At 39.6% G+C, this 24956-nt stretch overlaps 1 protein-coding gene across 4 annotated transcripts in view; it reads right to left on the minus strand.

The window, feature by feature from the left end:
- LMO7 (LIM domain 7) overlaps nucleotides 1-24956 on the minus strand; it is a 197447-nt gene that overhangs the window by 120616 nt on the left and 51875 nt on the right. For all 4 annotated transcript variants that reach the window (XM_090024179.1, XM_090024170.1, XM_090024144.1 and 1 more), the window contains exons 2-3: nucleotides 7071-7141; nucleotides 2848-2917 (exon numbers count right to left, since the gene is read on the minus strand). In XM_090024179.1, the coding sequence (XP_089880305.1) occupies nucleotides 2848-2917; nucleotides 7071-7141 (141 nt within the window). The remainder of the gene's footprint in view (nucleotides 1-2847; nucleotides 2918-7070; nucleotides 7142-24956) is intronic.

The raw sequence follows: 24956 nt of genomic DNA on the forward strand, positions 1-24956 counted from the left end.
CACACACACACACACGTTTTTAAGGCTTCTAACAGTCACTGAAAGAGCTGCTGCTACTAGAAGCCCTGAAAATGAAGGGAGCCAGTCAAGTTTGAGGCTAGTAATGCTACAGCACTAAAATCAAGGGGGTCCGCAACATTCGGTCTGAGTTGCCATCAGCCTCAGGAGCTGGAAGGCTTCAGCTGGAGGGTTAAGTGGCAAGGGGCTGTGCCTGTACTGCAGCCAGTGGGCAGAGAGAAGCAGCAGCAGGGAAAAGCTACAGCAGCAGCAGCCTGGTCAGAAAAACAGCCCACCTTGTGCCCAAGTTGGGTTATTCTAGGCTACAGTACCAGAAAGTTGCTAACCACTGCTCTAAACAATGTCTCTAAGTACAGAGCATTTCAGTGCAATTTCAAAGCTGCTAATAGTACAGCATTGACAAAGTCATGCGCTTAAGCACTAATCATTTACATTCAGTCTGAGTAAATGCATGCTCCATGTGAAGAGTGAAAAAAGAACCCCAAACAGGCCCATAATGATTACAAAAGGGAAATTCATTTGCAGTTATTAGAGTCTTTCATCCTCAAAAAGAAGGTCCATCAGTCCTACAAAAACCCAAATCTTCCTGCCCCTCACAAAAAAAAGATTTCTCTCAAATGTACAAACCTTAGCCAATGGCATTGTGTGCATTCACCCACTGTCATAATTATGTTTTTTCTTTTTATTATGTTTAACCCTTTTCAGATGTACGTACTTGAAGCCTTCACTGGAAATTAGTAACAGCTGAATAGGCTATAAAACACAGTAGATGGAGAAGGATGGAAACACATCATAACAGCTAAAAATTAATGAGCTATTCCATCTCCAGTGTTAGCAAACAGACAAAAAAATAGGCTTGTAAACCTTGAGTTCTAAGAAATGATCTTAGAATAATGAAAGCTTACAAATACTTCAGCTATTAAACAGTGTAGTTAGGATTCAAACCAGAAGCCACCCCAAAATAAAATCTATTCTTTGATTTTCTTGTTTGAACTCCTCCTGGCTTATTCTGGGACCATTTAAGCAGTCAAAGTAGTAATAGAATGAACCACACTGTTTTCCCCAAGAATTATGGTTTGACTTGCATTCTTTTCTTGCATGCTTGATGGGGAAAAGTATTCAGCACATTATTCTGTATACAACACCCAAACACTCTCCAGGATGAAAACACCTATTGCTTCATGTACTTATTTCATGTAGAAATACAAATGTAGGCTTTCTATAAACTATGCAAGCACATGTGCAAAGTTAACCCAACACTATGGCCTTGAGCTGATTACTTAACCCTCCTCATCTCTGAAGAAAGTCACTCTGTGCCCAACTACTAGCTAGATTTTTATAATGTAAAAATCAAACAAAAAAAATCAAACAAAATTCCCTAAAACTGTACTTAGCTTTTTGACTGTACTTAGCTCCAGAGACCAAAGGCAAGAGGGATTCAGGGATTCTTATCTCTAGCCCCTGAAGAGCAGTTTTATTGCATGTTTTTGTAGTCATTTTGAAGCAATCAGGAAGGGCATATCTACATGTGTGCTTTAATTTGCAGTAACCCATTTTACTGCACATTAAAGCATCATGTAAAAAATTGTGCAATTACGCTAATGCACAGTAAAATAGGCTACTGCACATTAAGTGTCACTTAGAAACCATGATGCTTAGGCAGCCTAATGGGCATTTGTTTAGTACCTCACACTGGAGATACCAAATTTAATGCGCATTAGGAAAAACGCCTTAATGCATGTATAAACATGCCCAAAGAGAGAAGACATGTTATGACTGCATGGTGCTGAAGCACATCAAATATTAAGTGTGCCAGTATCATATGGAACATATGGAAAGTCAGCCAATACAAGTCTGTCTGTGATTTCTGGGCTTTTAAAATTAGGAGCTGCAGTTTTCTACTTCTGGAAACAGAATAAACAGGATAGACTTCAGGCCAGAAAAAGACTTTGGACTGAGTTTCTCCATAGGCAGGAAGGGCTTCTGAAGAGGAAAAGTACATTTATCCCTTCCACTCTGAGGAAGACTGGAAAACTAACCTTAATACTCGGTATTTTGAGTTTATTTGCTCTCATTTAAAATAAAACTCATCTTGAGAAATGTACTCCATAGTTGCTGAATGTTTTATTCCATCTTTCTTTGCCTGCAAGTCTGCCAAGTAACTTATTGGCAACCAATGAGACTTGTTGTAAAAATAAAATAAATTTAAGTTTGTTAGTTTTCCCAATTAACAGCAACATGTGATAGCTGAAGCAGATACACTTCTCTAGTTTTTGTGAGCAAGCTGAAAAACGTGCAAAGAAGCCTTCACATAAATGGGTGGAACCTGTTAAAGTGCACCCTGCTCTTCTGTTTCTAACACTCACGTTTTTCAATATATAGATTAACATGCCTATGTTCAGTTCTCCCATTGAGACCCAAGAATTCTTAAAGGGCTTGGCTTTGTCATATGATTTCTTCCTAGGATTCACAATGTTCTGTGTTTGATTAGAGCCTGATGCTGCTTTCATATAGAGATGAACCAATTAAAAATGACAAAACTAATATGTAATCTGAATAATGAGCAGAGGGACATTGAATGCACAACTTTTTATTTTTATTTTTTACTTACTCAACTATCAAAAGAAAAACATACACATAGCTAAAACATGCACAAAGAACTGTGCTACTCAGTGAACACAACAGTGACTACATAGAAACATGGTATAGCATGAAGGTAGCTATTATGCAGAAAAGTAAAGAGACTTTTTTATATTCAAATATAAAACAAAGTGAGGAGCAACATTTCTTTCAGATTACACACCGAAGGTATCGAAACTGGTTACTTACCAAGCCAGCTATTGGAGTAGACAAACGATTGATTTTCTTAATGATTCCAGGTTTGATCTTGTTAATCAAGCTAAAAATAAAATGAGAGTAATTTGACTTGCTGTTTTGTTATAACATACAACTCAAAAGATGAACATAAAAAGAGTGTATTTGTGAAAAAATATTTTCTCTAATTCTAATTTATGTTTGTACCCGTTAAAGACAGATAAGATGTTTAGATTCAACATTTTCAACAATGAAAAGTGAATTGATCACATGCAATATAGAGAGAAGGAAAGAAGCTGTACAAAGGATTGCTGAGAATGGCAGAAGAAAAGGGTAAAAAGATACAAGAAACATGGGAGTGGGTGCAGGACCAGGTTTTGCAAATCAGTTAGGGGCAATCTTCATCAGGAGTACCACAAATTAGCCCTGTACCCTTAACACATGCCACTCTGGCCCCCTTCCCTTATCTGCTGCTCTGCTGTTTGCCCTATCTGCCACTGTGCACCCTCCCTCATCTGCTGGGTGCCACACAGAGACTACCTATGCCATTTGAGACACACATGCTGCAGGTCAGCCACCTCTAGTTTCTCAGAATCATATTCTTAAAAGCCTTCTTCTAGAAATGTTTTCAGAGGACACCATTTACTCTGCAAATTACAAAAAACTGATATGTTTGTATTGAAAGTACTATGTTATTAAACCCCAGTCACATTAATAAAAAAGTAATGTTATTTAATGTTCTCTATCCAAATCTGAGGCCCCTTATAATTAGCACAGGGTAAGAAAGAAAAAGTCTCTCACCAAGCAAGCTCAAAATGAATTTTAGAACTACTGTATTTAAACTTATAATCGTTCAAAGCACAAATCCAATTCAAGTCTGTAAGACTGTTTCAATACATTGTCATTCATGTATGAAGTGTACAGCCACATACACTTTTTAACATATAAGTTATGCATGTAAATGGCCTGCTTGCATGCTCAGGTTAGGTACTCAGACCTCAAGTGATCCAAGCCAATTACTCACTTGGAATATGAAATAATATTTTTCATCATCATTGCAAGTGTGCCATGCTGTTTTACTTTATGTATTTCCTCACTGTGCAACTCTAAATCAAGTAACTTAATAACTTATTAAAAAAGAAACCAGTTTTTGTAAGGGTTAGAATAACTAGAGGAAAACTGGTCTACGTTTTATTCCATTTGCCCAAGAGATTTATTCCTCGATACATAAAAGTAACTAAATACCTAAAGCAGAATTAGATTTTAAAGAGGAATGCGGGGTAGAAGACACTTCACCTCTCAGGGTATATTTTATGAATGCTATTAAGATCCTAAACACAAACGTAGAGACTGGCAGCATGCAAGATACCACTGCTGCCTACAGTATTGGTGGAGTTAAGGTTTCAGGACTGTAGGTTTTAAAATAAACATCCTTCTAATTGTCCACTAAACACGAGCTTTGATTATTGTGTTGAAGTGGGTTTTCAAAAGAATTATTTAGCTTCTGAATGCTTCATTTTTGCCTTGGCCCTTGTTACAGTTTATAAACCACTGAATGTTACCTTAACAAGCTGTTTTAAATTGGTTTTCCTTGCCACAGAATGCACTGCAAACTCCGATACTGTTGGAATTCTTGTCTTCTACTGGACTATTGATAAAAATACAGCACTTGGAAAACTGTGGATCATGTTCATAACACCACTTTTTTCTCCCCTTTTACTTTGTATATATTAGATTAAGATTATAATATAAAAAGACATCTACAGAACTTAAGCAAAACCTCAAACAAGTTAGCACAATATGGATAAGCATTTTTCCTTCATTTTTCCACCACCCAAGTCAATCTGCTCAGCAGAATAAATTTAAAGACACATTAGATTGTACAGGGCTATTAATTACAGATAAATTAAGCTGATTAATTTCAGAAGACAGCTGCCATCTGCCAAACAAACTATTCTTACAATCTTTGGTCAACCAAATGACAACAAAGCTGGCAAAGGATTAAAATATATCCATCTGTTCAGGCTGCTAACTCTTAAAGATTTTTTTAAATTATACCTGGGAGTTTCATTGTTTTTCTTCTTACTGCACACTTCCTCCCCACTATATTTACAAGGTTCTCTCTGATGTTCCATTTATTAAACCAAAACCTATATGAGATTTGGAGGGATTCTGACCCAACAGGATACTATTAAGATGGAATAAAATACTTAAAGAGTCCTGATGTAAAATGCTCTGCTCAGTATCTAATGAAAGCAAAGAATCTGACAAGATTTCCAACTACATAACATTTTTGGCTCTTCAGAAGTTATACATTCTTATTTTCATGTTCCTGTTTAAACTCTCACATGACACTGGAGATGAAGAAAGCAATCATTAAGAAAGGTTGGAAGGGATAAGTAGGTAGGAGAGGAAAGGGAAAACTCCAAAACACAAATCAATTTAAAAAAAATAAGCAAGCACAGAGGCAGAAGCCGGACAGCACACAGATAAAAGGTGTATTAATGAAGTTCAGAAACTTTATAAACAAAAATGTTGGCATCCACTTCAGTTCAATGCTTCAAAATAAAATTTACCCACAGATGTACAAGGCAAGGCAAAGTAGCACTTGATAAACCAGGGGCTGGCAAAATATGGCCCCCATCAGGCGCTTTCGTCTGGCCCACGGCCCCCACCAACAAATTGTACCCCACCCAGCCCTTCCACCCACACGAGGGTGGAAGCAAGGTGACCACATACACACACCCTCAGCATACCCTATTGCGCCCCACTCCCACCCTTGCGGGCAGAGGGGCCTGGCCCAGCCAGCAGACAGCTTCTGGGCAGGGCTGCTGCTGTCACTGCCCAAGGACCCACTAGCTCCAGGCACCAGGTAGGGAAGTGGCAGGGGTGGAGCCACAGCTGGGTGGGAGTGTGGGGCTGGGGCTGGCAGCAGTATGAAGCCCATACCTGGTGGGGGGTGGGGGGTGGGGAGCAGCACAGAGCTCAGGTAGGCAGCATGTGGGTGTAGGGGGGAAGAATGGGGGTGTTCCCCCCCACTCCTGCCATGGTATGTAGCTGGTAGGCAGTGGTAGCAGCAGGCAGGGGCACTTACGCCTGATGGCACACAGCTCCGGCCAGTGCTGCACATCACGGCAAGGCGTGCAGCCCCTGCCAGGCCATCTCTATCGCTGGCATTCCCCACTGTACACCTGCAGCCCTCGCATTCACGCAGCATGGAAGAGAAGCCCTACACACTGGAGCTGGCTTCTATCTGACTTCAGCTTAATATGGCTAACTGCTACTCTCCATTTACCCTGAAGTACAAAGAAAGGGCTACTTATAAATATTCCCCTAGGAATTCTCCACCAAGATATTGCTGTATTGGTGGCATTTTGATTAATTTACTCCTGTCCTATAAAAATCATTGGAGATTGATGCCAACAGAGGGCCTGGAATCATGCTTTAATGAGTGAGGGTTTGGGGGAGGGGGGTGGGGGCAGGTTTGTTTTTTAAGGGAAAAACCCCGTGATGGGCGTGATGTTCTATCCTTCCAGCTCACCCTGGTAGTCAACCCAAGTCAGTCCAGTAATTCCAAACCCATAACACAGGTAAATGGAATACATATTTTAGAGAGAACCAAGGGCAGAAAAATCTACAAATAGCTGAACACCACACATGACTTCTTTTGATCCCAATAATGAAATGAAGCCAGAAATGGATTAATTTGCATTACCCCATGCAAACACAAAAACACGCAGAGCCATAGTTTGATGCATAAAACCACATTACTGCCTGCAGTTTTGCAGTAGATAATCATGCTCACAGAGCACATGCTATTTAAAAAACAATTGAATATTTGTATATTCTATACATATATACACTATTTTTTATACCAAGGCAACTAAAAGTTCTGGCCACATCCTCACTTGGTATCAGATGAGATACTTGAGGAGCAACCCCAATTACACCGTAAACACTGGCAGTTGAGCAGGCAGCATTAGAAAGTTCATATTCCCCAAATGTTTTATCCATAAGGTTTGTTTGCTAGAGAGTCACCCAAGTATAACAAGTGATACTTTGAAAGTATTACTGTTCCAAAACTGAATGTGGCCTGGGGCTAAAGAGCAATCCATCTAATCTATTCCAATAAATAGTTTGCAACCAAGGAAATGAGGTGAACAAGCGATATAAATTTACCTTTATTAGTAAATATATTTGAGCTATGGAACTTTTACTTTAAAGAAACCAATACTCACTCACACAACAGGACTCCATTTTCTAGAGCTGCTCGAAAGCTTTTGGTTCCAAAACTTTTCCCAGTAACTGCCTACAAAGAAAATAATTAGGTGTTAATTTGCATTGAAAAAAGGGACAATAGAAAAACTGTTGAGAGATACAGAATTCTGTATCCAGGAGCTGATCCACAGAGTTCATTTAAGGTATTATAAATCAACAAAAGGTTAAACTTTCAGAGAAATTAGTTTCTTCTTTATGCCTCTGAGGAACTGTATACATTATTGTGATATTTCTGTGTTATCTATTCTCAAATTTTTGTTATAATAGTGACTCAGTTTACCTCTTTAGCCTCATTTGAAGGTTAAGTGCAAGGGCTGACTACATGCAAGATAAGACCAGATACACCTTTAGCACAGCAGAACCTTGAATTACTCTGTTTAAACAAACTGAGTATTTCTGGGGATGCTCAGGGGTGTTCAGGCTGGATTGGGGACAGAGGGATTGCCCAACTCCCTTGGGACAGAGAACTTGTAGATAACCAGCCTGTGCCCCAGTAAATGCCTTTACTGAAGAAATTGTCTGCTGTTATATTTGGAGCTATGGGTTGTGCTGGGTCAACCTACGAAGACGTGAAGTCCCTCTCAGTTGCTTACTTCTGGTGTCAAGGGCCATGGAAAGAAGATTGAAAGGTAAGAGGTAAGTCTCCCCCCACACTCCAGAAACCAAGTCTGGTCTGGCTTCAAGGAGTACTCCCAGAAACTAAACAAGGCCTCAAGGGTTTCAAGCAAGCACCCCCTGGAAGGCAATCCATGACATCCTTCATAAAAACTGAGAGCAGATGTTCTTATAAATTAGTTAGCTAGTTAGTTGTTAGCTATTTAAAAACACAACAACATTCCAGTCACCTTCAGTGTGAGCCCATCAATCATTAATTACACTCATTGGAACAGTAACTATTATTTTATATTATAAATAATCCACTACTGCATCATGTGCAAAGCACAATAAAATTGAAATAAAAGCGCTAAAAAAATTCTATATTTTTTAGCTTTTACTTTTTTTTTTTTTTTTTTTTTTACAGTTGTAAATATATCCTCTTTTCCTGCCGAAAGCCACAATACTTGACAAAGTATTTTTTTTTTCTAGAAACACAAGGTTTTTCTCCCATATTTAACATCAGAAAGGGTGATGCGTATAGTTAACCTTTGAATCATTCTATTGAGTCTTCACCTATCCAAATTGATACCTGCTTTTAGGATGAGAATACATGGATCTTTTGTGATGTGATCATTTTTAATTTAAATGGCGAGTAAAAGGTAGAATAATCCCAAAGGCCCAGGACATAAACAAAGTGTAAGAGTGCTATCCTCAAGCTCCCTCTCTTCCTTCCCTCTCTACCCACAATCCTGAAAGTCCATGAATATCGAAGTTTTCACAAGTGAAGTCTCATAAAAGGTGCAGATGGAAGTGACAAAATTTGCCCAAACTGGCCCCTGAAAGTGCTCTACGGCTGTGACCAAACAAGTACATGGCTGCAGAGCGCTTTAAAAAGGTCCGATCCCACAACAATCTGTACCCTTATTACACATGGGCTCTGCTGAAGGCGTTCCAAAGAGGAGCACCTTCATTAACAGGTGTCTGGGTGCAGGGGGAGCAGGGCTCGGCTGACTCAGCCCAGCACTGCTCCCGATGCTGCTTGTAGAATCAGAGGGGAGAAAGGAGTTTGTTCGGGTGTGCCCAACCAGTGCTGTGTGTGGGAGGGGGAGAGGGTGAAGTGGGCCCACCCTCCCCTGCCTATTCTGAAACAGAATGGTAGCTGGAAGGGGGAAGGGAGGGGAGGGGGAGGAGCTAGGGGAAGAGGTTGCAGAGATGAGACTGTCTTCCTGGATTGGCTCCAAACTGGAGCTGGATCTTTCACCATCCCAACCCAACAGCTAACGTTTGTTGGGTCAGGAGGATTGGTCTAATTCATTTCACTTCCTGTGAAGCACCTTGAGTTACACCTGGAAGTTGCACTTCTGTCTGTGCCTATAGGCTCCCAAAACTTCTACCTCTGAGTACGACCAAACCTATCTCTACTTCGGCAAAGCTGTATGGACATACCCAAGTTGACTGATACAAGACAGCAACAGAATATAAGCCACCTTGCAACTAGATATAATTCTAAATTCAGTCTCACGTGGTAGATGGTTGCATTAGATTTCAGGGCTTATTAAAATTTCAAAGCTTTACGTTAAGAGGCAATTTTCAATTAAAAGTATTTTAATCTCTAATATTCTTCACCGTACAGTCCCTGTGACAATCTATGTTTAAAGATGATATATACAGAATGGAAGTAATCAGATTGAGATTTTGAAGGCTGATAAGACTAATATGTTGGCATTAAAATAAGACTTCAGTACTGTCCAGTTAGGTTTCTGTGATACCAACTTTAAAAAGATAAACTGTAACAAGGTACTTCAAGACTCCTTCAGTGAGCTATTTAACATTGAGTTTGGCCATCTCCGTTTTCTGCATCATGCCGTGCAACGTGTGTTGGTTTTACAAAAAGCAACCTAGTTCAAGCTTTTAAATGTAAAACTGCAAGCTTTTCTAAGAGATGTCATGAAATTCAGATGCATCATGGGTCATCTGGCACTGTAATAAATTATTAAGCCTGTGCAAAGCTTCAGTAGCTGATTTGATTCAGAGGAGATTCAGCCTGATTGGGGACCAAATCCCCGAATCCAATCAACTCGGGAGACCAAAAATGAGCTCCGAATTAATTAAAAGCATCCAAATCGATTTGGAAAAGCTTTGGAAAAAAGTTTCAGCCAATTCAGAGATTTGGCCATAGACTAAACAGGCAGCTGACAGCTGCCTCCCTCTGGTAGGTCTGTTGGGATTGCGGGGCGGGGGGAAGAGGGAGAGAAGGGGCATGGGGGAGGGAGGGACTGGGGCTGCCCAGGCAGGGCAGGGGGGCATGTTACTTGGGAAGAGGAGCAGGAGTACTGCAGGATGAAGGCATGGAAGCACTGGGAGTGGGGGCTCTGCCCTGCTGTCGATTCCCCAACTGGGATGGAGGTGGGGGGGCAAGATGTGGGCGCAGCTTGTTCCAGGCAGAAGGGGACAAGCAGCAGCAGGGCATGGCCCCCAGTCCTGGTGCTGATGTGGGTGCGACAGTGCTGGGAGCAGGGGCTATGCCCTGCTGCCACCCAGAGAGCTGCACCTTCATCATGACCCCCACCCCCACCCTGGCTGGGCAAGTGGCAGCAGGGCTGAGCCCCCATGGCTCCCCCTGCCAGGGTAGAGGCAGACATAGCTGGAGGAGTCGTGGCTGCTCTGCCTGACCCCATCCCTTGCCTGGCCCCAACCTAGTCCCAGCATTTTTCAAAAGCCCCATATTCACCAGCTGCAGTAGTGATTGGGCCCCTAGCACCCATGGCAGAATTTCCCCATGCAGCACAGGGCAGTGGGAATCGCTCTCCGCTTACCACCCACACAGCAGCTGCCCCATGGCATGGGTGCAGTGTGGCTCTGTAACGTGCCACATGCTGTCTGAGAGCTGCAGTAGCTCCACCTGTCAACTGGATCCTGGCAGCACACAGCCCCAGCTCCCAGGCAGCGCTCAGCACCCTGCCGAGCCGCGCTGTACCCATGTCATGGGGCAGCTGCTGCGTGGGTGCCAAATGGGGGGGGCGATCCCCACTGAGCAAGCATGGGCTCTGCCATGAGTGCCCAGAGGCCCCAATTGCCACTGCTGCAGCTGGCGAGTGTGGGGCTTTGGTTTTTTTGTTTGTTTTGGTTGTGCCTGCCTCTCCCCGGCTAATCCAAAAATCACTGAATCTCTCCGAATCGGCGCCAAATCTTCTGAAGCTCATTTGGCCGAGTCGATTCAGGACAATGATCTGAATCTCCAAATTGAATCACTGTCCTTCGAAACAGCCAAATCCGAATCAAAATCGAATACTTCCCTATTCACACAGGCCTAATAATTATGATAGGACACACTAAAGATAACATTACCACATAGAGAGAATAACAGTACAGGAAAATATAGACTATAAAATAGCATAAAACAATTTTATTGAAATGTAGAAGAGGAAAGAGTAGCTTACTGCTATATATGCTGGGTACAACCGAACCTACAGATGTGTGGCAAAACTTGTTTGGTTTTTTTGTTATCTTTTGTTTTTGTTAATTAGTTTAACCACTGAATAAGTAAGCTCTTAATTTATATATTATAATGCATACTTCAACAGTACTAGATTGAAGGACTGCGCCCCAAGTTGGTATGCAAATTATTCAGAACATACTATTGTATTCTTATGCTTCAAGTGCACATTCAGAAAAGCTATACTGGCTACCTCTGATAAAATCAAAAGGAAGAATGAATAATTATGAAAAAACCAACAATCTGCATTAAAAAAGACCTTCTTTGAATGGGTACCATAGCATAGCAATACACCCTATTTGTGAAATCAAAAGGTCAATAAAACATGAGACATTTAAGGGCTCATATTTTTCCTGGACATTTTTGTTCAAAAGCTTGACCCAACATCTTTAAGTGTTGAGTAAGATTTGACACTCACTACATGTTCTGATCCTTGCTCATAAAACAGGTTATACTGGCTGTGATTCATTTATGTAATGGGCATAATTAAATTCTGAATATGCTTTCAACCATTTAAGATAACCTCACTCACCAGTTTCTAAAAGGAAAAAAGAAAAAGAATATTTTTGCAAGATTATTCACTTTTTTATTTTATCCGCTCCAGCTCTTCCAGTTTATAAGAGCATCTTCTTTCAGATGTATACATATTTTCAGTTCAGTTTCTGCTTTTCCAGAGTAAAGCCAGTGATGACTATAAGATGCAAGTTTAAAAAACAATTAAGCAGATGTATTTAATTGCTGCTGTAAAACAGTTTAAAATTAACATGCCTGAATTTTATAGATGTCCTCTTTAACATTTGCTCAGCGAGTTCAGTTAAAGGACTGATTTGCAAGTGTATACATATACAATACATTTAAACAAAGAAACAAAGGAATTTGAAGCACAAACCATCCTATAGGAGGTGTTTTTTGTTTGTTGGCTTGGGGTTTTTGGTGGGGGGAGGGAGGGCTTGTTAGTTTTTTGAGATGGGGAGTGGGGACATAGAAGCAGAGACAAGGCACTGGACAACTGAAGAAGTACATATGATGCAGAACTGCTACTTTATATTGAGCAAGTCTCCTTGGCCCAAGTTAGGAAATTAAGTCTATGGATATGGAGAAATGATCACATGTCAGATAGGTAAAAGAAACTTAGAGACTTACAACAGCAACTAACACGTAGTAACTTCGTACACTTCCAATTATGCTATGGTCAACGAAGGCTAAAATGGAGCATTACTTTTGAATGAAACAGAACTAAGTCTCTTAAGTTCAACTTTTACTCAGCATAGGGTAAAAGAATTGTGGATACATGACAGCTGCTATCCAATCACTCCCTGCCCACTTAACTCTCTGCAATTTTCTGGTCCTTTCATATGCCGACATGATCCTATACATATATATATATATATAAAAAATCAGCATCTTACATGAAATTCGATGGGCCTACGTGAGCTCACAAAACTTCTAGCATTAGACTGAACTATAAAATAGAATAGGAACAGCTTCAAAGGTTTGCTACTTTGGTTAAGTCCATTCCAAAGTTTCTAAACAAGATTTTGGCACAAGAAGTTGGAATCCTCAAGCTTGCAAGTAAAAGTTAGCCTAATGGATTGAAACAAGCACTCCTGGAAGGAAAAAACAAATTACAAAGTCTTTTGCTATTCTTTAATACTTATATGATGAAGGATTTTATACACTGTCAAAGCATAACAAAGACAATCACTGAAGAGTGAGGGGACCAGCAGGCATTGGGGGGAGTCCCTGTTTCCCCGAGTACTACCAGGAGTGACTAGAAATAACGGTCACAAGCTGGCAAAGGGTAGATTCAGGCTAGACATTAGGAAGCGCTACTTCACTGTCAGGGCGGCTAGGATCTGGAACCAACTTCCAAGCGAAGTGGTGCTGGCTCCTACCCTGGGGATCCTTAAGACAAGGCTTAACAATCACCTTGCTGTGGTCATTTGACCCCTGTACTCTTTCCTGCCATGGCAGGGTGTTGGACTCAATCTGCTCAGGTTCCTTCCAACCCTCTAACTATAAAACTAAGAGCTTACAATATAAAACACAAGGTAGCACAGTTAGCATAATGAGGCAAAGCAAGGAAGCAATAAGACCATTACTGAGTACAATAAGCATAGGTCACAGCTCACCAGCTGCTTAACCACTGTCAAATTTTCATTCTTGGCTCTCTGGCAGAAGAATCTGAAAGCGGATTTTTGAAGGAAGACAGAGAGGCTGATAAGCAGTTATTTATGGAGAGTGTTTCACATACACTAGAGAAAAAGCAAAGCCACTACTTAGAATATTTTAAAACTAGTAATCAAGATCATTTTCTTTCTGCAGTGATGCCAGCCATTTCACAAATGCACTTAGAAAGACAGGTTTAGTACTAAACTAGCTCATGAATCCACTGACATGCCTAAAACTGAGTTCATTAGATACAGATGATTTATGAAAGCTAGCTAATCGCTAATATTTACTTTTTTTTATTTTGAATGTACAACAGCTTTTGTGTTCTGGAAGATCAGGGAAGAAAACTTCAAAGCACAACTAAAACTCTGTGCAGTAGTTAACATAGTTCACATGATGTGGAAAAGTTTAGATAAGACACTTTTCCCAGGGCTGTGCATTGTATCTACCATGAAACAGAGCTTGATATTTTGAATCTCTATCTTAACTAACAGTTCCAGTTTGCTTTAAAAAAAACCATAGTTTACAGAAACTCAAGAAAAAATGCAAAGAAACTGGAAGCAACTTGGAGAGCCAACTGTGAGCTTTTACAAAGGAATCTGACATTCTTGGATGGTAAGTACCCAGGATAGCACATTGACAGCATCTGTCAAATCTATCATTTGCCTATCACCAACTAGGAAAACTGATAAGAAGAAAATAGATTAAAGGGATAGATGGAAGGAGGCAAGTATTCGGTTATAATCTTTTTCCTGATGGAATTCATGGCTGTTGTGACAAGCGACAGCAGCTTTAAGGAGGAGTTCTCTCTTGATCAAGCCCTTGTAAGGAATTTTCAGTAGTAAAAAGACAAAGCCTTCAAGTCTGAAAATATGAAAAACACACAGCTTTGGGCTTTGCTTAGAAGGAAAACAGCAAGAAGGAAAAAGAGGGCATTTATCTATGACAGTTGCTGTTGAAATTATTACTGCATTTACTCGCATCCAAGACAAGGTTGCCTCCCCACCATCCTCACTCTCCTCCCCTCCCCACCGTTCAACAGGGGAACTCCTGAGGCTCCAGGTCCAATTCCAGACCCAAAGCCACTGCATGCTCCATGCCAAAGCCACCTCACTGAATAAGCAATGGGGAGCTGGGGAGACAACAGCTGGTGCCAAGAGACCTAAGTGGCATGGAAGCAGGTTGTGGGGAAGCAAGCTGCCTGCCCCATGCCGCTTTTTCCTACAACAGTGGGTATGGAAAAGTATAAAATGACTCTTCCATAATTTGATTCTATGCAGCATGGAAAACAACAATAAATCTACAAATGTTTTCACATATATAATACAATTTCTGGAGGGTCATCTTAAAGTCCAAGTTATCTTGGGTTTGGGTAAATACAGTACATCAGTTTCTCCAGACTACATCAACCCTTGATGCAGTGTCAATGCTTTGATTCCAGACACTGACCTAGTGATAAAAGAAAAACAAATCTCAGCCTTTTATTGATTTATACAAGTTGTCCCCTAGACCTCTTCACATTAATATCGAGTAAAAAGTAAAAGGAGAGAATGCCCTGAATTAAGGGATGTCTCAAATGATTCCCAAAACATCTACCTCATTAACAAAATGACAGTACCCATGCACATTTAAGAAGGATTGTAACTCCCATTCCATCTGCCTTTCTGGACATATTTTTGTTAGTGGAAATAGTTATTTTTGGCCTGCAGCACTGCAGGGAAGGGATGCTGCTTCTCCACAGACTTAAAGCAAGATACATCTATGTAAAACAAACAAACAAACAAACCACACAGAATTAGGACCTGATTCAGAAATAAATGTAGATGCTTTCCAGTTTTTCCAGCTACTTCTCACTGCCAGCTTAAAGGATATACCAAAAGAGTCATTGGGACAACAACCCAAGAAAAAACAAAGCTGATAACAGACTGGATTAGTGGTATTTCATATGAACAGACCTAGATTTCAAACCAGAGAGACATTATCGTCACTGCATTTAGTTGTTTTTATTGTGTAAGAAGGGAATCTTTACTTGTCTTGCAAGTGAATTGATACACAAATCTCAGTTCTTATTCTCATTCCCAGATTGGTGAAAGCACTAGCATTTTATTTTAAAAATAGTAGTAAGAGGACCTACATGAAGTTTAAAGCTCAAGAATAAAAATGGAGCTGGGAAAATAGTCCAAATGACAATTTGGCATCTTAACTAAATGAGCAAATTAGATAAAGCTGTTTGTTACAAACCAAGTCCAGTCACTTTAAGCCACAAAATTCAAACAGCAAGAACTATAAACATGCAACAAATCACAAATATGCACCACTATATTGTTTTCCAAAACTTTATCAAGGTGCTTTAAATTTGTATAGTAACTTACTGATACAAGTATGAAATAAGTTTCATGTCATTTTTCTATGTTGTACTGTGTTTTTCAATTCTCTCCCCCAAAACACACCAGCCTTAATTACTTTCATTATTCTTATTTGTCAAGAGCAGAAGTGTGGCTCACTGTACATAAAAATTGACTCCATAAAATGGAAGCAGGTGCCTAGTTAGAGATAAAATTTAAAACATGGAATTATGGCAGCACAACTCATTCACACTTTGCTTTTACTATAGGACCCAACTGCCTTAATAAAATAACATCAGAAAGGTATTTTATTATTATTATTTCTTCAAACATTAGGCTTTTGAGACTGATCCGGAGTGCAGATCAAAATTAGTCATTACATTGAAGTGAAAATTATCCAAACATTAATTTACTCTTAAAGATGATTATAACAAGCTTTATTAATAAACCAGTTTTCTATAGCTTTAGTAGAGTAAAATATTAACATAATAGAGATTATCGCTTGGTAATGTTAAGATTTGGGAATTGCAGTTTACTAGATAACTCAAATGTCAGTTATATTTAGTTAGGATTTTAAAAGAAAATATGGAGAGAGATCAGAAGTCTTACCACTATGAACACTATTTATTAAGGTTAGAATCGTCCCCATAAAAGCAGCAACATAAACTTAATAACTAGGAAAACAGTTGAGTTTTCTGAAGTCAATCCTATGAAAATGACTTGCACTCCAGTAGACTTTCAATGCTATTGGAATTAAATCATATGTATATTTTATCTGACAAAAGAAAAAAAAAAAAATCAAGGCATTTCGAGAATACAGATTACATAGATACTAACTGTTTACCAGAAACATGAGTAGTCAACATAACTGAAGGTGTGGATCATTTTCACTGTTTAGGTCATTTTTAGCATATTTTCATGCACTGTCATTTAACATAATCCAATTAACGCATGTAACCCTTTGCCAGGCCCTGGAGAGAAGTACAAGGGCCAGATTCAAATTTGGGGAGTTTGGCTCAAGTCCCCAACCCAGAAACCTGGGAAAAATAATCTTTACTAGAGGTCCTAAAAGAACAATTTCCCCATTCACAAGCAATTTGTTATCCACTAGAAAACACAAGTTTTATTAAAGGGAAATGAGAACTTCAAAACCTTATCAAACAATATATCTGTTAAAACACACCTATTATTATATACACCCCAACTATCAAAAACACACTCTCCTTCTCAGTTACAGTCTATCTGAAACTCCCCTTTCCCAGGAAATGCTACTTTTTGCAGTCCAAGATGTGTGGGGAGGGTAGGGGGGAGTTTCCTTCAAGGTCTCCTGTGGAGATCACATCTCTGGCCACAACTCTTGGGTCACCGCCGCTCTGCCAAAAATCAGCATGTACCCACCACTTTGCAGGGGAACAGAGAGCAGTGACAGCTGCTCACTGCCACTTTTTTGGGGAAACCACTCTCCTTTTTTCTTTGAGAAAGCTTAAGGATTTCAGCTCTTTTAATATAAAATTGATATAGGTTTCAGCCTGACCTACTACTACAGATATTTCAGCTCTTTTAGAAACAACTAGGCAACAGGCCTCAACCCAAATCCATTAGAGATTTGTATGTCATAAGTACTGTTCTCCAAAAGACTTAATAACAGTGCAATGCCATCCCAAGGGATAAGCTCCTGGTGGAAGCCTCAGAAGCCTCTTCAACTCCTGAGCCAAGGGTTCCTCCACCTTAGACCTCCACAGAAGTCTGGGTAAAGGTAAGTAAGGGGTCAGCACTCACCCTATTTTCTCCTACAGTATCAGTACCCTTATAAACTTTACAATTTTAGAAGGCAGGGCAAGTGTACACAAGCCTGACTCACCTGGCCCCTTATATTCAAACTGTTAAATATGTTATCACAGCCAAAACAAGCACAGAAGTTTCTTTGATCATCCATACCAATTAGAGTACGCAAATAAGCATCCCAGAGGTTGTTACATAAAATAGAGATATTTTAACAGGGTTACACACAGGTTCAGCAAAACGATCATACATAAGCAGTATCCTTTTAAACTTTAATTTGAAATGTTTCCAAATAGAAAGCAGTGCCTAAAAATAAAAGTACAAGTAAGTTAAACACTGACATTTTCACATCCATATTCCTACTACAAATAAGGTGACATGAAGCTGACATGGGGGCATAAATTTCTTCAAGGTCAACAATAACCCATATGGAAGTGCAACCTTTCTTATCAGGACGTTTGGTTTTTTTTGCTAAAAAATTAAGCACCACATTATTTATATAACCTAGCTGCATTTAGGTGTTAGTAGCCATTCTTTGGGATGGCATGTCTATCTTCAGAAATGGTAGCTTTACTATGGATCAGCCACAACATTTACAAAATTCCATACCCTAGATACAGACTTACCTACTCCTGTTTATACGTAACACAAGTGTTTCATAACAGGGCATATTTTTAGTGAAGAGCCTTGCCTCAGATCAAATATCTTACAGATGAATAGAATGAAACAAGTATCTAGATAAAAGAGAAAGGAGCATACCAAAATCTTGAGTCAGCTAAGTCCAATTGCCATTATACAGTTTCTGCCAGTTCATGATATATATTAATAGGACCTTGGCATGAAGAATTTCTGTATTATAAAATGTGCACCTAAGTTTACCTGCTCGCACATTCAGTAGGATTCTGGGATAGGATGTACTTCAGCTCTGCTGGGAGTCTAGTGAAATCGTGGGAGCAGAGAGGTGGACTCTGGCTTGTAGCTTTTGAAGGGGGGGGATGTGTGAGAGAGTGCTCATGCTAAGCAAGGCCTAGCATTAAAGAAATGCACTAAAACTCCCAGAATGCTTCAAGGAGGTTGAGGAGTCAGCTATTGACATTCTGGTAATCACTTTCTGACCCTTAGATGAAAATACTGAACTTCTGACCTTTAAACAAATGATAAAAATAGCAGACATGCCGCTTATATTGTTAAGAATAGGAAACTGCAGGGCAATGACGAAAAAACAACTGCATATTATGTCAGTTTTGACATTTTAACCCTGCAAAACCCAGCAAAACATATAGATGAATAATGTATTTAGGTTATAGAAAATTAGCATAAGAAATATAAAGGTCATTAAGAATTAACGTAAGAAGTGTAATGATTATAATACAAAGCGTATCACCTGATATTATAATATAGATAAGTTAACTAAATAACCAACAGAAGTAAGAATTAGAAAATGCATATGTATAAGTGTTATCATATATAACTAATAGTAAAGTTATGTTAGATGCCTCACTTCTACCAGTTTTGTATCTTTTGCCTAAAAAAAGATAAGGGACTCCTTTTAAATGAGCTGTTGACCAGTTCTGAGACTACTGAATCAGGCAGCCGCACCTAGCCTCCAGGTTAGAGAGCAAGGGCTTGATTTGGGAACCTCGTGAACCAACAGACCTCCTTTAGTTTATGTATTTGTGAAACAATAAAAGTTTTAAATTGAACAGGTCTGAGCCTGTGCTTAATTCAGTCCTATATAATTCGGCATCGAGCTCCCACAGGATGCAGCCAGGGAATATGGCTGTACACCACAACACAGAGGTGGTGCTTTGATTCTGTATAGACTCCAAAGGTTTAATACATGCAGAGATGAGCACACATTAAATTGGCCAGCAGTGGGTGCTCAAACAGATTCTAACAAACAGCAGTGTATTTTCTCGCACACTACAGCACATTCCCAAATCAGACATATCTGCCAAATAAACTGAGAGCCCAGCCCTAGCTAGAAGTACCTGCAGAGTCAGATGAAGGCCTGTACAGCTTGAGATCAGGGGCCAGGCAGTTCAGTTCAGGCAGGATCAGGCCTTCAGGTATCTCAACAGGAGGTTGCTGGCCTCCTGCCTCTTGAGTGATTCAGCCAAGGATCCAATCCTACTGGAACCACACTGACTGACCCCTCTTCTTAAGCTAACTGAGCCCTCAGATAACTCAGCATATGCTGCTGACTGTCAGCTTGGTTTAAGAGCAGGGGCTGGGCAGTTTAGCTCGTGCAGGATCGGGTCCTCTGCTCACTGCATCTCCTGGTTTAAAGACATGCATCCAAATTTCTGGCAGCTAATTTTCGGGAAAAGGTACATGTGTCATATGTGAATAAATACAATAATTTGAAGTCTGTTTGGTTTATAAAAAGTTAATTGATGGACAAGCTTTGCACAGCTTCTGAACACGTTATTTTTTTAATACTTTTTTTGGCTGAGAAGATAAACCGCAGGATGATAATAATAATAATTACGTAATATTGTAAACTGATCATCTCGAGGAAAATAAAGGCAACATTTTGCTTGTTAAAATGAATAAAAGTACAAAGAGGAAACAAAGGAAAAGGAAGCATTTCAGTTGTAGCGATTTAGGTATTCCTGTTAACCTTCCTGCATACAAGAATTCATGGACAGATATGCAATTTAGGCATCTCTAAGGCAAAAATAGATAAGATTCCTGCAAACTATAACAGACCTTGATACAGGCAAAGTGAATGTTTTGGATTTAAAGTTTTATGCAGTTATATCTTACAAACTGTATGATATGGCATGACAATAAAATGAAATTATAATACAATCTACTAAGGCACACAACTGATTTTCTGGGAATACCATAAACAAGGCTATAGTTTTTTAATGTTAATAGACAGTGGCATAGTAAACCCTCACTTTATGCAGAGAAGAATCACAACTTACTTGTGATTCACAACAGCTCTTTAAGGACTAGCAGGAAGTAGAGATGCCAAGTGGAAAAGCCACAACTGCAGAAGAGTATAGAACTCAAATTAAAATATACAGCAATTCTTCTGCAAAAAGTTTTTTCAATAGTAGGTCTGGAAATACTATAATTCATATATTCAAATCGTTATCCCTGGTAAATGTACTTTGTTCCATAGGTTGGAAGTTCAGCCCATGTATAGCAGGTACTCACCTGAAAGCCTGTAACCTAAATTTGAGGGAGTAGAAGGCAGAGCAATACAAGAGAAAAGTAAAGTGCACAGAAGTGCAAGTTTACATATAGTTGTTTCTTCCCATTCATCAGAGTCATTTACATACAGTTCATTAGTCCTGGGCAGCTTCTCAACACCAGAAAATGGAGGCAATATTACCTGTGCAGTATTGAAGAGTATAAAATTCTAGGTAGACGTGATCAAAACAAAAATTCTGCACAGGTATTATACAATTATGGCTTCTATGTTACATATATCTCCTGCATTTTCTCTATTTCCTATCTTTACCACCCACTATGCCCAACACTTTTCAATCCATTCCATGTGGTTATCTAACTCATAAGCAATACTAACAAGTGGAGGGTGAATAGTTTCACAGTGGGAATGGAAGATACTTCAAAAGGCTAGCAATATTGTCTACACCAGGGGTTGACAACTTCCGGCATGTATGCCAGAGCATGTCATGTGAGACCATTTCACTCGGCACACCACAGCCAGCCTGGACTCTGGGCAGCTGCCACCGAGCACGGAGCCTGTCACGTCATCACAGAGCCAACATCATCACTCTTTTTCATAAATTATAAAACCTAGTGCAAGATGCAACCCTGCAAATCTCCCAACAATAGTAAGACTCACAGAAACAAGTAAAAGTTTCTAAAATCAAAGTTGCTTGTGCTAGTTAAAAATAAAATTCTTCTTTTGGGTTCTCTACCCCAATAAACCACAAGCTGTCACTAACATGCAATATTACATTGCAAGCAAAATGAATGAAACTCAGCATAAAAAGCAATGCTCCAGTGGGCACAATCTCTAAAACTACCATTTTTAAAAAATTATTTGAGGCTGCAAAACTTCAAGCAGGAGAGAAGCCATCGAAAGATCTGGTAACTGGACCCCTGATATAATTAAAATTATGATTAAAAGTTTAAGATGTGGGAGAGATCCTGAAATAACAAAAAAAAAAAAATTTTAATAAGTATGTAACTACACATTAATTTAAAAAGGTAATACACTGGAACAGCCTTGAGATGCAGAAGCAATGTAATAAGGGAATCAAGTCAGGGGTGAAACCCTCAGGACCCCCATATCCTATGGCTTACATATATTATAAACTTGACATTAAGTGTTAGAGAGAGAGATGACTGAGTATAGTCCCATTGCTGTGCAGCACCATCTAATGAGAGCCACATGGCACAGCATCTAGTCAGAGACTTCAAGTTCCTATTAGTTCTTTTATCTCTTGCCAGAGAAAAGGAATTGCCACTGGCAAAGAAGTTATATAATTACAGTCCGCAGAGAGAGTCTGGTTGGAAACCAGGCAACAGCAAAGGACCACTTGAATCTGAAGCTGAAAAGTTAAGAGCAGGATGAAGACAAGGGGGAATTAGTCCAATGCAAAAGAAAAAACCAAAAACCAAAACAAAGCTGAGAAATAAAATAGTAACAAAAACAATTAGCAGGTAATTATAAATACTTGACATTAGAAACTAATAGGAAATTGTGATAAACATCTTTATGGCGATACCTTGCTAGTTGCTCTCGTTTGGAAAAGAAAAAAAAATGGACTGATGCTGCTTATAAGATAGTGTTAGTATTTTTAACATTACTTGGCTAACTGTAATTATTAGTTGTTACTAAACTAACACTTTTAAAAGGGCTAAGTTAGAATTCTGACTGTCCAAATACTAAACTGTCAAATTTAGCACATTCTGGTGGCCAATTCCAAATGAAAGGCCTCTAGTTTCGCTACTACTGTTTAAACTACTGCCTGGATTTGATCAAATAAATATTTGCTTTCTCCCATTTTTAGTAGAATTACTAATATGGGAGAAGCAGAGCTGTCCTCTCTGGTATTTTTCCAACATCTTTGCTCTCATAAACATTACAGGTTACCTACAATCCCCAGATTCCCCTTCAAAATGTTTCCAGTCTCACTGTGGAGACATTTTCCCCATAATACTCAGCCAAAACTATTCCATTCCAGTACTCCTAATTATATCGTCTTCTGAATTGTGCATTTTCAGAGAAGTTATACCAATGGGTATACTCATTTCAAAACCTTTTCTTATTTACTTTAAATTTTGCATCAAATTTAATCCATTATCTCTAATACTATTATCTTCTATCCCCTTAAATCCCTCTCTCTTTCTAGTACAGAAAAATCCTCATCGAAGCAACAACAAAACTTCCATCAACTTCATTTGCAAACTGGATTTCACTCTCACTCTTCATCCATTTCATATATTTGTAAAAACTTATCTTCTCTACCACTTAGACATCTGTTAGCAAAGGGAACTGAAGTAACCTATAGTAATATCTCAAATGAATCTCTCCAGCTCTGTGATCATTCTCACTGCTCTTACCCAAGCACTGTATTTGTCCATGTATTTCTTGTAACAAAGTAAAAATAACTTAATGAAGCACTGCAGGCAACTAACTATAAGTAAAAGCTCTGCCTCCCCGTTCAGGGACAGCAAGGAATCTCTACAGGGAGTCTTATCACATTTTTTCTCTTGCTGTTAAACAGCAATGCAAACTGCCTTTATGGTACAAACATGTGGAGCTAGTGTCGGGAACAATGTTTTAATCTGTCAGCTGAGGTGGAATCCATTTCTGTTAAAGTATCATACAGTGCACCAGGCTGTCAGAAGTGGAAGCAGCTTCCAATTTCCTGCCTACCATCACCCTCCAGCTCTGCAACCCTCTTCCAACATACTTAATTTCCTAGGTTTCTCCTTCCTATTGAATGGGGTTTTGCCCTTCATCAACATTTTTACCTCCAAATTCGAATAATTTACAGTGCTAAATTCTGGCTAGCCTCTGGTCAAACAGGGAATAAAAGGAAAGAAAGAATCCCATGGCATGTGCAATACACAGTTCTCTTTTGTAGCTCCTTGCTGGGTATAAACATACTATTAGGATTTCTAGGCTGACTGTTCTCCTGCTTTATCCCAGCAAGGGCTGTGGATAGCTTTACTAATCCCAAAATATTTGACATTTGCTGTTCATAGGCTGTTAACAAATAAAAAAAAAAACCCCTCATATAAAGAAATAGGTAGTAATCATGTGAGAATGAAACAAACCGTTGTTAAGTGAGCAACCACAGGGCTTAGTGAAAATAGTCCAAGCATATTCTGACTTGCTTTAAAACACCCAGTACACAGGCTGCATAACACTTCCCAGGATAGGTTTAAGGGCACATTTCAACAGGATTTGTTTAGGTTAAATATAGTCAAAAGCCCAAGACTGAATCGATCTACTCTTTGCAGGTTGGTCTAAACTGCAGAGTACGTTTAGAAACAACTGAACACACATTTACTTTTGATTCAAGAAATGCAGCCACATGCCTGCAGTGGCTCAGGCCAGAAGCTGGAAGGTAGAGGGGGGCACTAGATCATGGCTCTCTGGCATGCAGCCAGCATGGGCTGTGTTCACTTCTTCTTCTTGGTGCCCCCAACATCTCTGGGATACGCAGTCCAGACCTACAGCAGCAGGCCTCTGCAGGGTTGCTCATCACTTTCTCTTCCTGCCTCCAGGTGCCTCTAGGATTTGTAGTTCACAGCCTCAGCCAGCACTAGGTTTGAGCAAGGGAAGGGGTGCTTAACGCCCTCCCCCACACCCTCAAATCCCAGCCTGGGTTTGCCTGGCAGAGGTGGTCCCTGCTTTCCCTTCCTCCACCCCCAACCCTTCTCTGCTGGACAGACAGCACAGCCCACCCCAGGGCTGAAAAGCACGCTGGGATGCTGGGGGACTGTGACTTAACTTGAAATCAGGAAGGGGCCTGGGACAGAGGTTTCATAAACCATTTTGACCCAAATCAGTTAAGTCTGATATTACATTCAACCAGGTTTATCTTAAATCAGTTTCAGCCATTTTGAAACTGGTTTCTGTGCACTGAACTTCTGTTCTGTTACAGGTTTAAACCAGTTTCTCATCACTTAAACCGGTTTATATAACTTCTGTCCCTAGCCTTAGTGTATCAGGTTCCTCTTCTCCTCTACCCCCGCCCCTACTTCCAATTAAATCTTGACCTCAACAACATTGGGAAGGGTTTTTTTTTAAAAAAAAAACAAAAACAAAAAAAACCCTTTTTGTCAGCTATCTGGTAGAAGCAGCCAACCATTTTTCAAAAAGATTTCTCCTGACAAATTCATTTTTTGTTATTAGTAACCTGTTTTTTCCTGAATGAATTTACTAAATCAAGGGGGTAGGATCACGACATCCTACCAGTTTCATCTGAGTTTAAGACAGTCAGACAAGGAAACTG

Source organism: Crocodylus siamensis, chromosome 1 (assembly GCF_052110815.1).
Source record: "Crocodylus siamensis isolate JL-2025a chromosome 1, ASM5211081v1, whole genome shotgun sequence".
In the NCBI taxonomy this organism is placed as follows: Eukaryota; Metazoa; Chordata; order Crocodylia; family Crocodylidae; genus Crocodylus; species Crocodylus siamensis.